The sequence below is a fragment of the Myripristis murdjan genome, chromosome 16, assembly GCF_902150065.1.
Source record: "Myripristis murdjan chromosome 16, fMyrMur1.1, whole genome shotgun sequence".
Taxonomy (NCBI): Eukaryota; Metazoa; Chordata; class Actinopteri; order Holocentriformes; family Holocentridae; genus Myripristis; species Myripristis murdjan.
Genome location: NC_043995.1, coordinates 26,487,735 through 26,503,213, shown reverse-complemented (window position 1 = coordinate 26,503,213; position 15,479 = coordinate 26,487,735). Strand labels below are relative to the sequence as shown.

Here is a 15,479-nt window from a genome sequence, read left to right as displayed (position 1 = left end):
AGCATGATCAGAAATGGCTAAATAAATTGATGCAGAGACACAGAGTTGAGGAAAAGGGGGAAAAATCGATCTCTATATCCGTATGTGTCCTTATACAATATATATTGACTGCGAGAAACCATGTTAACACATTATACTGCTTTAAAGTCTTGAAATTATATAATTATGAAACAATATAAGTTAGATTTCTTAGAAGATGGAATAAAATTCAGCCAACAGAGCTGTATATGGCAGCTGGCAGCGTTTTGTCATACACTTCAGCTCTGTCCTCCATCTGGATAGGCTCTACAGGCCAGTTTCTGTCCACGCCCAGGTGGGTCGGGTTCTGTCCACACAAAACTAGTGAATAAGCAAAGAGATGCTTTTAATCAGACCAGAATTACTCTTACATGAATATGATTTGGCCACACAGCCCTGTATTGAGACCGGCCCATCAGGTGACCTCAGGAACGCAGAAAAACATCACGTGGCAACGAAACGATTCGCCCGCCATGCAGGGATACATTGTACTGCCACCCGTCACCTCAACCTAACCCTCAATTCAGGCTTAATTTTGTCTCAATGGAAATAGCATTCAGTTTGTCTTTAAAAAAGTACCCATAAATTTTAATCAGGTGGTGGGTTCCAGCAATTTGCTGGCTGCATCACAAGGCCCTAATGCTCACTGCTGGGAGTGGCCGGACTTTCTGAGACGCATCAGATGCTCGGGTCTCTGAACGCAGCACAACTGAAGACCTGCAGTCATGCTTATTGGGTTTCTATCAGGAGGAACTTAACAGATGTTGCATGTCCACTGATGTTTAAAGAAACTGAGGAGGAAAATCACTGGAGAGACTTCAGAGGAAATCCAATCCAAGCAAGGAAGTTGCCCCAGCTCGTGTTTGAATCAGTCTTTTCACTGAGAAAAGACTGATTGGTCAACAACACTCAAGCTATGTTGTATGTATGCATATATTTATATCTATATCTATATATAGATACAGATATAGATAGATATAGATAGATAAAGATATAGATACAGATATATGCCTTTAGAAGACCGATAAGTTGATTTTTTTTTTTTTTGACAACAGGTATGGTACAACTAAATAAAAGAGTGCGCTTACAAGAAAACTGCCTTTTTTATGCTTTACTAGATACTTTTCTTCTTGATCAAACTTGTTGTTTCATATGAAAGTGGATTTTTTCTACAACATTGTGAATGGCTTTTGTTTCAAAAAAAAAAAAAAAAAAAAAACATACAGTAATTCAAAGCAAAGCCAACAGCTTAAACTGAAACCTTGTCCTTCCTTTTTCATACAGACTGCCACATACAGTAAGAAAAGTCTTGACTGGTGTAAAACCCTTGCATAATGAAAATGTTATGACTCAGGGTTCTGCCTCGCTGCCTAAATATAGAGCTGTGTCAGTAAATGGAATTTGTAAAAAGAACATCTGAGAGGATAAACTCCTTGACTTGTAATATCTGTCTTCAAAAACCATATAAGTTTCACTCCACACCATTTGGTCCCCTTGTTCATCCATGTTACTGCTGTCCTCTCGTACTCCCTTCCTTGCATACCGATTTCTGTGCAAGACCCGACAAGTTCGTCTGACACTGCCATCCGACTGTGTGTCAAAGAAACCCTCCACTAAGGAATTTTGCAGATGCTATCACTGTGACGTCTGGTGTTGTTTGCAAAATGTGACCCAAGTTTTCCTCCGGAGCCTTTCATACCCTCTGCCTAAAAGACACAGCGCAAACAAAGTGTTCAATGTCTGTTATTGACTTAATTACAAACAATGATGTCAGCACAAAGTGAGGCATTGTTACTGTAAGTCCTTTTTTTTTTTTAAAACCTCATTATGGGTTTCCCTCCCAAAAAGACACTAAGCCATGGTCTCATCTTTATTAAACCATGGTGAACACCCTGAGCACTTTCTCTGAGAGAGCACAGGCATGAAAATGGAGCTGGAGGTTGATGCCTGGGAACTTGATGTTTTAGTAGAAGAGAATAGAACAGAATAGAATATCTTTATTGTTATTGTACATGTGCAACAAAATTGAATGCAACCTTCTCAGTGCAAAGATCAAGCTTTTAAAAATTAAAAAACAAACAAACAAACAAACAAACAAAAACAAACAAACAGATAAATAGTAAAAGCAAAGAGGTTTTTGAGTGGCTGGGAAAAGCTGTACATGGGAACTGATGGAGTAACATCCTCCCCTCCCCACCGACAACTGTCAATGTGCCCTTGAGCAAAACACTCACCCGCAGCAGCACATCTACAACTTGACAGTGGAAGACTGTGTCGTTTCATGTGCTGTTGTGAATGCTCGTATGAAGGAGGGCATCTCTGGAAAACATTGTGGGCGTTCAGGGAAACTTCCCTAGGTAAATAAAGGTTAAATAGGAGAGCCTCACCATTCCTGATTGATGAGAAGCACAGCCATAGCTGTGGCTCTGCTTTAAGACACTCTCTATGCAACAGGAATTCAGCGTGCATCGACAAGTCCAGCTCAGGCACCTGCTGCAGGAATCGCAGAGTTCAGAATATTTTTAGATTGTGCAATATATGACAGGTGCCTCAATTTGCTCCTGTGGAAATAAATGAGTATAAGAAATCCTGAAAGAAAAGAATCCAAGGCATACTCTCTTAAGTGAAAAAAGTAAAAAGCCTTTACTGAAGTGGCTGATGCATGGCAAGATTAAAAATGTATTGATGCAAATAAGTAAGTAAATAAGTACATAAACAAATAAACAGACAGCATGTATGGTTTTGTTCTGACATTGTCACTTATTTAGGTGAGTGGTGAGTGCTAGAGGAGGTATCTTCCAGTAGCATACCAGCAGTGGCATCTAGCTGTATCCGGGTCACTCAGAGTTCACATTGAGAATACCTGCTGTCAGACAAGAAGTTTGACTGACAGATGAACCAAGTCAAATATGAGCATTCCTGCAAAGTAGTTTGGGTGTGTTATTTACACAAACAACATTACTTTCAGGATTGTAGGAATGTGATTTAAGTTTCAAGTTAAGTTATGTTGTTATGTCATGTGAAATTGAATTTTGAAGTGTATCATCACTTGAAACTTCCCTGCAATCAAACTGCTCTCAGTCATACTGACTGATATGGCAACAAAGTATTGAAAGTTGAAATTTGAATTTATGATCTTTGATTGTAAAGCAGGTGCAGGATTTGTGTTTACTTCTCAGATCTTTCATATGTGGAGTTTGCATGTTCTCTTTGTATGTTCCTGTGTGGGCAAGTCACACACACAGACAGAGCAACAACCCTGTGATGGATGGTGACCTGTCCGGGGTTTCAACCTGTGTTTCACCCAATGCATGCTGGGATAGGCCACCTGTGACCCTGAACAGGAAAGGGCAGGTAAAGACAGTGAAAGATGTGTGAAGTAGTTGGCCTTGAGGGTGGCTTTTAATTCCTGAAGTGAAACAGGACCGGCCCACTGTACACTCTGAGACGATCTCTAAATTTAATTCTGGCCCATAAAAATCAAGCCCTGCACCGAGCTGCATCAGGATGAACTGAGGCTTGGACTTAAATCCAAGTTCAAGTCAGAAATATACAGTAGATACAGTATATGCTCAGAGTCCACTCCATCAGCTCCACCTATACAGTCTAATGCAGTTCAGTGCAACAGCTCGGCCTTAAATTCTACCTTTTAGGAAAGTTTATAATGTTCAGTTTCTGTTGACATTGTGGAGAATGTGTAAATTTAATTATTTTAATTATTATTGAGGTTGTAGTTTGCAGAGGTCTTGATCTGGACTACATTATATTGAGAGGTTTTTCTAATTTTTTGTCCACCTTATATATATATACATGAGGGGGACAGAATAGTGGAAACACCCCTCAATAAAAATGCAGTCCAACAGCAGCACTAACTATGAGCTCAATGCCAAACATAGAAGTGAATGAACACCTCTATTACTGTGACAAAAAAAAAAAAAACCTGAGCATTATAGGCAGCAGAAAAGTAAACTTTATGGCAGAACAGCTGGATTGGATTAGATTATATTGTACAAGTGGAGCTGATGAAGTGGCCACTGAGTGTATAAATTCACCTATGGAAAACAACAACAACAACAACAACAACAACAACAACAACAACAACAACAACAGCAAAACATGGCTGTTAACCTATGACTGACTTGCATAGCCAAATGTGCTCTGAATATGCTCAGAATAAAGTCTTTCTGCAAGTGAGAATATTACATCTGATTATAGTAATTAGAGAATTATAAAGCAGTTCAAAGCTTAATCGAGTTCAACTGGTCCTTGACATTTGTACAGTAAACCATGTGCATCTGGTTGACTAAACTGCTGCTCAAATGAGTTTAACACTTAATCTAATGTTGTGAGAGCAAAAAAAAAAAAAAACGTTTCTACAGTAGAAATAAGAAACAGTTTAACAGTAATAATACAAATTTGTCGAGCAGCCAACCTTGGCCTCCAGACGCTCAGACAGTCTGGTCTACCTGGCCTGAGACAGACTCAGATAATCCTGCTCTCGACGAGGACAAAGCAAAACTGTTAGGGCTTTGTGATAATAATGGTTTGTTTAGACTGTCTCAAGCCATGAGTCACTTTTCATTCTAACAAGCAATCATTTGTTGATGGAAGTGTATGATGCAGAAACTTTTAAAACTTCCTTTTATGTTATTAAAAAAAAAAAAAAAAAAAAAAAAAAAAACACCAAGATGCCTCTTTTATTTCCTATGAGCTCATCACCAAAGTTTAAATACACAAGTATGAACCGAGATTTGAAAAATGTCATGAAAAACCTGATTTCTTGTTCATACTTAGTCTCTTAACATTTACATTTGGTATTCCATAAACTAATTTTCAACTAATTTCACAGACTGAAGCCCAAAACATCAAGTTATGGCCAGATTAATGTTTCCCAGTCATAATTAACAAAATAATTTAATTTAAATATATAATCCATTTATGTGTGTGTGTGTGTGTGTGTGTGTGTGTGTGTGTGTGTGTGTGTGGACTGTATAATGAGTGTATGCCATCTAGTGGCAATGTTTAGAAAGCATTGTGTATTTACCTCAAGTACAGTATTGTCATCACAGGTTTAATTTACAGGTTGGGTAAAGTCACCTGTTACTTTAGATTTGATAGAAATCAACAACAATGTTTTAGCATACACACAACGCTTACTAATGACAAACAAAGATAAACAATCAATAGATGAAAAATCCCATTATGAAAAGGCTTACAAAGAAAACAAAAGAAAAAAAAATCAAAATATCCTCCTCACAGAAGGCCTCAAATATTTAATAAAAAATCGTCAGCTGTCATGATGTCTCCCTTATAGGTGAGCCCTAAAATGTTTGAAGAAAAAAAAAGAAAAAATCATCCACAGGGTTGTAATTTTTGGATTTAATTGCGTCATTCGACATGGTAAATTATTCTAGGAAGTGTTTTGGGCAAACAGACATCCCGTACTTTCTGGCAAAACACATCACCTCTAAACTAAACTGACTTACTGGGCCTGCATACACAGCATGCCTACTCTGACTCTGACTGGCTAACCCTAAACCTAACCTTAACCAACCCATAACCAACAAAGCCAATGATTACAAGCCAATCAGAGGCAGAGTAGGGCAGGAATGGCTGCCCAGCATGTCGACTGAGTCTCTCCAGTCCCCATTCACTGATTTTTTTTTTTTTTTCTGTGATGGTGAAGGCATGACCTTGTTGATTTACCCACATTCCCTAATCATAGCCATAACCGACTTATGCCTAAACCTAACCCTAACCTTAAGCTATCTTTTACTTAATATTAACCTTGATCAATAAGTTAAATGAAAACTCAAAATGTAAACAACTGACTTTAGCTCGGCCCTCAGAGGGGCGGAGGGCGGAGATGGTTGATTATGTGAGCATTTACGATTCTGGGACCCTAAGACCCGGATGTTTGGTCAGACTCAAATTCTGAAAAATGAAGAGCTTTATTGGTTTGTCATTTGGCTCTTGAGAATAAAGTTATCATAATAAATCTGAAGGACAAATGCTGTTGAAGAGAGTGAGGTGACAGAGGTACTGAGCTGCACATGGTGATAAATCAAGCGCTAAAGGTAACAGGACGTTGCACTTCCTTATGAATGACTGACATGTGATGTTTCTGATGAGCTTCTGTTCTTGGGTTTGGATTCGGGCCCTTCTGGGATTATTTTGCTGCAACATAATGTGAAAGTTTCGGCTATTAGTCAAGTTTACAAGAGTTTACAACATCAGTGCGCTGGGAAGGATGGAGTGGCAGGTGTGTGTCTGTGTGTATTACTGCACCACAGGCCTTAGACATTTCTGATCAAACGTTTCATTCAGTGTTAGAGAGGTTCACCCCTTTGTCAGAGGAACAAAGTTCAAGCACAGATGAACAACCTTTTCAGCGCTGATTCAGTTCTTTCACATCCTCTTTTCCTTTCCGTTTAGGTTCTCTGCTTTGGGTAGATTGATCCTGTACACAACCATCCTCACCTCACTAGTTCAGTTTGAAAGTAGGCACGTTGTGGTACAAATTAAAGCCCTCAGTGGTACAGTTTTTCTTTGAAACTGAAGGCTACTTTTTGCAAAACTCTCCACACACTAACCACAAAACCTTGTACCAAACCAGCAAAATATTATACAACTCTTGCAATAGATATTGAATAAGCACATGAAGCACCAACTACTAAAGCACTGATAGAATAAATAAATAATAATAATAATAAAAATGTGACTTTTGTTTTTTGGCTTTTTTTTTTGCAATAAAGTTTTCCATACATGAGGTAAACGCAGACACACACACACACACACACACACACACACACACACACACACAGGTACCTAAATGTGTAAAGTATGGATGTGTATCACAAAACAATTTTTTTTTTTTCCTCAAAATATTCTATTGTAACACTCCTCAAACAACAAAAGCACAGTGGAAGAAAACAAAAATATTGCTAGAATAAAAGAGCAAAAAATAACATCCCCTCTTCATCCTCTTCCTCCTCTTTCTCCTCCTCCTCTTCAGCCTCTCTCCCCTCTCCCCCTCTGTCCTCCACTGTTGCCCAAACCGAATATGTACCTGTGGTTCAATCTGATCTGATTTGTAAGTGAGCTCATTATTTATGTAAAAGTGTTTTCACATGTGTCCGTGTGGAAACTGTCAAAATAGTGTGGCAAATTGCAAACTGACAGTAAAGCAGTGAGTTGTGTTTATAGTTATAGTTTATAGTAGCTGCAAGTGGTTTCAGAGATAGTGCTTCATGAAATACTGTTAGTGTTTACACGCTCAGGAAAAAAAAAAAAAAAAACGTAGCAGCGTCACTGCTCCCCCTAGTGGGGGTTAGGCATGATGTGAGATCTGACTGTATGACTACAAATAGAAACCCGAGGTGAAACCGGGTGATCTCACTTTGATGCAGATGTCCCTTCCTCATCTTCCTCACTCCTTGCCTTTGATTTAACAGCAGCTGATTGTGGTATCAGGCTTTGAATGCCGATGTCCTGTGTGAAAAGCACAAAGGCCATGGGGGAGCACTGACACTGTGCTTGCACTATCTTTGAAAGTGCAGCCTCTGCAGGGAAAATAGCATTATTTTCCCGAAATAGCCATTTTGGAGGATGCATAGAATCTAAACTTTGGCTGAATGACTGTGTGAAACCATTAGTTAGGCTATAAACCTGCTTTGAATGCCAGCTAGCACAAAAAGAAAACGAACAAACTGAGGAGCTGAATTAAGCTTTTGAGCATGCACGTTCTTGAAGAGTTTAGCGGAACTGGTGCTGTGGTCATGACAGCCTTGGCCGAACCACAATAAGAAGGGTTTTGTGCTGAAGGCATAAAGGCCACTAAGCTGTCTGGTCTCCTTTTCATTATCTCTCTATCAGTCTTTATGTCCTCCTTCCTCTGTCTCACGCATACACACAGAGACATGTATGCACAAGCAGAGTCCATTTTCCCTCTTTTCTCTGCATCTGAGGCTCTTAAGGAGGAGTGTCGAGAGAGAGAGAGAGAGAGAGAGAGAGAGAGAGAGAGAGAGAGAGAGAGAGAGAGAGAGAGAGTATAAATACATCCAAAAAGGTGGTGCACAAAGGCACAGCTGGACTACCGGGGAACTAGACTGGACAAAACTGCAAACTTTAGTTGCACAGTGAGTTTTGCTCCTGCTCTAACCTGCGTTTTTACCTGAAAACAGAATTGAAACAAACAAACAAAAAAAAGCAACCTTAAGCTTTGTTTGCTCAGAGCTTCCCTCTCCATTATGGCAATCTGACCTTGTTTAGGAACTGAGGGAACTTTGAGACGTTTGATGAAATGGAGAGTGATCATATTACAGGCTGTTGGGAGGAAAGGAATGTGGCTGTCTAGAGCACGAGCAGTAGTGGGGTTTTCTCCCCAGACTTGGGTGTGCCATTTTCTGAATATGGGCTCCAGGGAATGAGATATGTGTTCGGTCATCTCTCATGCGTATTTTGCACCGACTACTTTGGGTCTTGGCTATTGTTGGGCGGTAAATTAATCCTCATTAAGGGCCACTACTGCAAATGTTGTAGAAACTTGGTGTTATAATTCACGAGTGCTCATAACAGGCATGACATTTCTAATGGCATACTTGTTTACTGAGTGCCTTGTCTGTGAACTTGCATGCACTTTTTTTTTTTTAATATGTGGTCCTGTCATTAAATTAGACTCCAAGGGTGCAGCATGAAGGTGAAAGCCTGCATGTTCTGACAAGAACTGCCATTTGCTTTATTGTAGGGTTTGTTTGTCAAGAAACTGTGAAGAAAAGAAGACTTAATGTTCATAGGCGTATCTTGAAAGTGGATTAAAGAAAAAGTTTTATATGATGTTTTATAAGTGTTCCATCTTTCTTTTTCAGGCACCAGCATAGTCTCTAGCTGTGGACATTGAACGTTTGGAATAGCTTATCTCCAAAAAAAATAACCTAAAAATGAACCGTGTGGCAGATTGGCTCCTACTGAACAAGGATAAGATCGAGAAAGGTGCAGACCTTCTGGGCCAAGCGTCTGAAGCGCTTGCAGGCAGTGTAGGCAAGCTTCACCCCGTCTTGGAGACTGTGTTTGTGACCTTTGCAAAGATACTCAAAACTCCGAAGGGGGGCGAAGCTGGCCACTTGGCAGACACGTTTGAGGTGGTCACACAGACACTCGTTGGATTCCAGAATGATATGGATCAAATTTATCGGGAGCAACAGAGGACGGCAATGAACAAGAGGAACTTTGGGAAAGAGAACCAGATCCTCAACCAGTATGAAAGGTTAGAAGACTATGCGAACGCGAGGCCTCAGGACAAACAGAGGAAGAAGGAGAAGTTCCTCAACTATTACATGGAGAAAGGTGGTGATTTGAACGTGAATGCCCTCTACAGCGATGTCATCACAGACAACCTGCTGGAAAAAATAGCCACCATAGAGCAGAAAAACTCAAGGGCAGTGAAGTATTTCTATGCTCGGTTGATTAACCTGTTTGCAAAGGGCATTTCTACTGTGCTTAGCCACGCTGCTCTCACACAAAGCAATGATAGAGAGGCGCTGGCAATGCAATGGCGGGAACGAATGGTAGATATGGAAAATCAAATGAAAACTGTCTTGGATGACTGTACAGAAAATGTTACTGATTAAGCCAAACTGGACAAGGCGCACAGGCTGCAGGAGAAACCCGGCAGTGTTGACCTCGACTTCAACAGATTGCATTTGGATTGACATCTGCATGATGGGATGAATAGGTCCAGAAGAAACATGCTGCAAATTCTAGACATGTTTCAGTGCAATATAGGGAGCATTCATCCATGTCAACTATGCTTATAATCCAATCCAAAAAAGTAATCAAGTAACTCCTTAATTTCTACTAATTTCTCTCTCTAAAATGTAAATACTCTTTTTGCATTCATTTTTTCCTCTGTAGTAAATATTTGTTGATAAAAATCTATCACTCTGCCTGTCTGTTTATCTTGTTAGTTACATCAGTACTGGATATACTTGTTTTCCTCTACTTTTAATTTTCTCTTTTTTCTTTGTTTTTGACAATACATTGATATCCTTCATAGTTGTGTTGCTAAACAACATTTCTATGTCATCAGTTGTAACTATAACACTGATGTCAATTGCTTGTGGTGAGGACACACTGAAAATTAAAGGACATTATATTGAAAACTGTGTCCTTGGTTTGTAACATTAGGGGAGCTAGTTTTGGTGCTACATGGCATCCATCCATACCCACTTCTTTCTATTCAGGGCGACGGGGGGATGGAGTCTCACACAGCCCCAGGAAAAAAATACCAAACAGAGCTGCAACGTTCTCTAGTCTCCCATTCCAGGTGTGGTGAAGGGCCAGCTTTCCCAAAGTGAGGCAGGGGCAGCGGTCTGGGGCCACCAAACACTTGGCAAAGTGTTTGCTATATGTTTTTGCAAAGGGCCAGTGAGTAAGGCTCATATCTTGCTAGCATTTTGATGTAATCTCTGATATAATCTGCACTGTCCCAGTTGTTTTAATTGTTAGAGTAGCCTTTAGGTTCAGTGTTAAAACTTACATCCACTCCACCTGTACAGGTGTTCAGTTTCAGCCACAGCCCCTTTCCAGGGTTCAGCTGTCAGAGGGACTCAAGAAGTCCAGAAGGAATCAAGAAGAAATGTCCTAAAAGTCCTTCCCTAAGGAAATTATTTTAATTTGCACAAACATCTATAGGACTTTAAAGACAGGTGTGCATTGCTTTTTCATTCAAGAGTGGGTTTAGCTATTATTAGTAGTAGTAGTAGTAGTAGTAGTAGTATTATTATTATCATTATCATTTTTTTAAGCTATAAAGTGAAACTTTAGCATGACATACAAGTTTAAAGCCCTGAGAACCATATCTTTGTATTACTAATGTGAACAAAACTGAATGTGTGAAAACCACTTTGGAAAAGTGCTCCTCTTAAATACAGTCAGAACAAATCAGTTTCTTTTTACAAACATTCAATCTCACAGTAAGAGGGGTGGCAGGAGCCTCAAGGTGACCAGCCAGTTGCTGGTTTGAACCTGAGGCTGACTGAATTGGGGGGAGGGAGGGGGTCGGGTGAACACACTCGCCTTCCTCAACAACTAGACAGCAAGGTGCCCACGAAGAAGGCTACTAACCTGAAACTGCACCAGTGGAGCTGCTCAGTGCACAGTTTCTACATGTTCTTAAAGGAATACTCAAACATTTTGGGTAAAATAGCCCTTTACCAGTTTAACCAGACTGAGAAGAGATTTTCGGCACCACACCTGAATCCGCATGTCGATGGTTCAGTTCCTATGGCTGGTAATTTATACCCACTGCTTTTTTTTTTTTTTTTTTTTTTTTTTTTTTGCCACAAATTGGTCGTAATTCAATTTAAAATAGTGTAAAGAGTGTTCAAATGACTTAAATTTAACTTGATAAAATGTGCAGCAACCCTGTCAGTGGCCAACAGTGGTTTCACAGCCTGTGGTTTTACTGGGCAGCTCCCAGGTTCCCGTGTGTGGAAGTGAGTTTATATGAGGCAGGGTGGGGCTGAAAAAGACGATACATCTATCCGTCATCTATCCCCAAATAAATAAAGGTTTATGTCAACAACTATTCACATGTGTCTGAGCTGTAAACTGTTTTAACCTGGACTCCAAGTGCCTCTTCACCATGTAGTAGGGTGGTGGCGCCACCTGCAGTATTCTTAATGGTACTACAGGTGTCTAGCAGACAGGCAATGAACAATACCCACGCATATACCAAACTCTCTCTCTCTCTCTCTCTCTCTCTCACACACACACACACACACACACACACACACAGGCAGTAAGGCTACACTATCAAACAGTCATTCGTTAGACTGAGCAGAAAAGTTCACAAAAATGTTATGGATGATGCCTATTTTACAGAAAAAAATGCATTAATTTTCTACATTTTCTATCTCAAATGTCTTGAGGAAATATGTTAGAAACCTATGTTACCTAAAACTCTGCTCTGCTCTATAAGGATCAACTCTGACCAGCTGCATGGTCCTGTTCCCCACATATTTGAACCGTAACATCTCACATGACATCTACCACTTTCACAGATTCAGAATTAACACACAGAAGATATTAAAAATCGGATGTTTTTCCAGTTATGTGGCCAACTGTTCAGTCCTGCTCCCTGTAATGAGTGTATTGGACGTATGCTGAGAATGAATACAGTTTGTATCGTGGTTTAAAAAAGAAAAAGGAGAAGAAGTAAAAGAAGAAGGTGGCAAGGTGGCTGTACCTGCGTGGGGCGGCTGGTCATGTGACTCCTAGATGGAGAGTTCTTGACAGATAGGCTTCTTGCTTCTGTCTCTCTCAACACACACTAAGCCTAACCCTCTTACCATTAGATGTAAATACTATCTATCTATCTCTATCGATCTCTATCTGGGTTGGTCAGTGGTTCTGTGCCATTGTCTTACAAAGTCCTCATGATTAATAAAATGAAACTAACCTCTTGAAAATTACAAACTTCAGCTGGAAGTCCTCTGAAAGTCCTCGGCCCCACAGCGCTGGACCCTCATCTTAGGAAAAAAGGATGATGAAGGAGTATGTTGGACTTTTTTTTAATAAACCCCATGGCCTATTTATATCATGACCATTTCCCCATAGCATCCACTTGATGGCAGTGTAAGATCACAAAACTCAAGAAGGCCAGGAAGAAACTGCTGCTGGACATCATTTCTGATGTTTAGTTTTGAAGATAATGGTGGTGGGTGTGAATTATAATTTACATTGTGACCACTAACCTATGTTTTAAAAAAAAAAAAAATCAGCGGAGGCCTTTGTCTTTTTATGAGTATGTTCTGGTGATTGTAAAAGAGAAGCCTTCAGTCTAGAGCAGCATGTTCATGTTGATATTTGAGGATAGAGGTGGTCTGCTGTTTATGCTCTAAAAATAATCTGTTTCTTGTTCTCTGACATGAGGTTACTGTAAAAAACATGAAGGTGATGAAATAGTTGATAAGAAGTAGTTTTCATGTGTTATTGTTGAGAGCGGGGTTAGTCTGTCTCACAGATGAAGTGGCTCAGACTGCAGGCGCAGCGTTGTGGATGGACCAATTTTTTAAAAGTTTAAATTAGTTAAATATAATATCAAATTAAATATTTTGGTTCAAACAAAGTGGTGGTTCAAATCTGTAATTCCGGAAACGTAACTGCAGAAGGCAGTCCTGATTGGAGGGAAATATTAATCAACTTTAATCGGTTTTGATGCTATTATACAGTGTCCTGATTGGCAAAGTCCTCTGACAGCACTCATGCCGGAACTGTGCCGATACTCACAACCACTAAGCATAGTCATTACGCACAGCCATTACGCACGGCTTTATCTATTCATGGGGCTTTAAATGACTTATAATGACACATGCGCCTCCACATCAGTCCGCAATCGCATCTGCATGTGTGACACACTGCAACAGACATATTTTCACTCAAAATGCAAAAATAAATAAATAAATAAATAAACAGGCTTGAACAAAATCATACAAGCACAATGAAACTGGATGTTAAAGGTACTTGGAATGGAATAACAAAGTTTAATGTCGCGTAAATTCCCTCTGTCATGTTGTTCTCTGCCACCTTTCCATCAGCCTGCAGCCAAGAAGTTTGTGTACACACGACGTGACGTGTTGTGGAGGAACGCACATTCTTTTTTTTATATAAATCCCAATTTCTGTGTAGAAAGCGATGTGTGCAGGTTTATGTGTATGCGCAGCGTTTATGCAGCGGGCCCCAGCAGGTTGTGTGGCTGCTAACAACAAGATCCAGGCGGATTTATAACATGTGTAGAACCCGCGGGTCAAACGCACATATATGGGGTCGATAAATCAGAATAAAATGATTTCCATCTCAATTGTTGTTGGTGCTGCTTCAGTGTAGGAGGAGACAATGCAAGATATTACACCTGAGCAATGTGAACATATTTTGTTTTTATGTGAGATGTTCGTGCATAAGGAACAAATGCAGTTTTAAAAACAGTAATGTACAAAGTGTTTACAGATTGTGTTTTAACACACGGCACAGGGTCAGTCACATGCTATCTGAGGAGCTCATAATGAAAGTGAAGGTAGTGGAGTAGAAGGGGTAGTACTGCGGTTGCTCCTTTCATCATAAGTTTATTCTCTGGAAGTGCTGTTATCACTCACCTGTGATTACACACGTCTGACCTTTGCAGATTCCATGGAAGTGAGGCGAATTGTTTGCACTCCACAGGGTAATAAAACAACAAACAAAAAAAACATCGCATGCTCTCAAGAGTGCCCCTTCATGCAATGAGTAAATAATAATAAATAATGATAAATGAGGTGCTCCTCTAATGGAGGAATAAATAAAATATGATGCAGTGCTGTAAAGGCTGTCCCTGCATGAGTGAGAATGTGGAAGTTTTAAGTTTTACTTAGTTGAACCACCTTTGGCAGCAATTACAGCCTCAAGGCTTTTTGGGTATGATGCAACAAGCTTTGCACACCTGGATTGGGGGGTTTTCTGCCATTTTTCTTTGCGAATCCTCTCAAGCTCGGTCAGGTTGGATGGGGACCGTCGGTGGACGGTCATTTTCAGGTCTCTCCAGTCATGTTCCATAGGGTTCAAGTCAGGGCTCAGGCTGGGCCACTCCAGGACATTCACAGAGATGTCCCTAAGCCACTCCTGTGTTGTCTTGGCTGTGTGCTTAGAGTCACTGTCATGGTGGAAGGTGAACCCTTGCCCCGGTCTGAGGCCCTGAGCGCTGTGGAACAGGTTTTCATTGAGGATATCTCTGTACTTTGCTCCATTCAGCTTTCTCTCAACCCTGACCAGTCTCCCAGTCCCTGTTGCTGAAAAACACCCCCACAACAGATGCTGCCACCACCATGTTTATTGCTTCACTGTTGGGATGGTATTGGGCAGGTGATAAGCGGTGTCTGGTTTCCTCCAGATATCATTTGGAACTGAGGCCAAACAGTTCAATCTTGGTTTCATCAACCAGAGAATCTTGTTCCTCACAGTCTGAGAGTCCTTCAGCTACTTTTTTACAAACTCCAAGCAGACTTTCATTTCTTTTGCAATGAGGAGAGGCTTCCGTTGAGCCACTCTGCCAAAAAGCCCAGCTCGGTGGCGGGCCACAGTGATGGTTGTCCCTCTGGAGCTTTGTCCCGTCTCCACACAGGATCTCTGGAGCTCAGTCAGAGTGACCCTCAGGTTCTTGGTAACCTTTCTTACTAAGACCCTTCTCCCACAATTTCTCAGTTTGGCCGGGCGACCAGCTCTTGGAAGAGTCCTGGTTGTGCCAAACTTCTTCCATTTGAGAATTATGGAGGCCACTGGACTCTTGATCTTGATCTGTGTCTTGCAACAATCCTGTCTCTGAGCTCTGCAGGCAGCTCCTTTGACCTTATGGCTTGGTTTTTGCTCTGACATGCATTGTCAGCTGTGAGGCCCTCTATAAAGAGCTGTGCGCCTTTCCAAATCATGTC

The 15,479-nt window shown here is 40.6% G+C and overlaps 1 protein-coding gene across 1 annotated transcript; it reads left to right on the top strand.

Moving 5' to 3' along the window:
• Positions 1 to 8,106: 8,106 nt before the first annotated feature.
• Positions 8,107 to 9,874, top strand: LOC115374016 (uncharacterized). Its single transcript, XM_030072714.1, has 2 exons — positions 8,107 to 8,156; positions 8,886 to 9,874. Exon 2 carries the CDS (start codon positions 8,958 to 8,960, stop codon positions 9,645 to 9,647), a length of 690 nt encoding a protein of 229 aa, XP_029928574.1. The 5' UTR covers positions 8,107 to 8,156; positions 8,886 to 8,957; the 3' UTR covers positions 9,648 to 9,874.
• The last annotated feature ends 5,605 nt before the right edge of the window (positions 9,875 to 15,479 follow it).

What these genes read in the sequence shown, in the direction of transcription:
- LOC115374016 (XM_030072714.1), top strand. Translation starts at nt 8,958, where the DNA reads ATGAACCGTGTGGCAGATTGGCTCCTACTGAACAAGGATAAGATCGAG.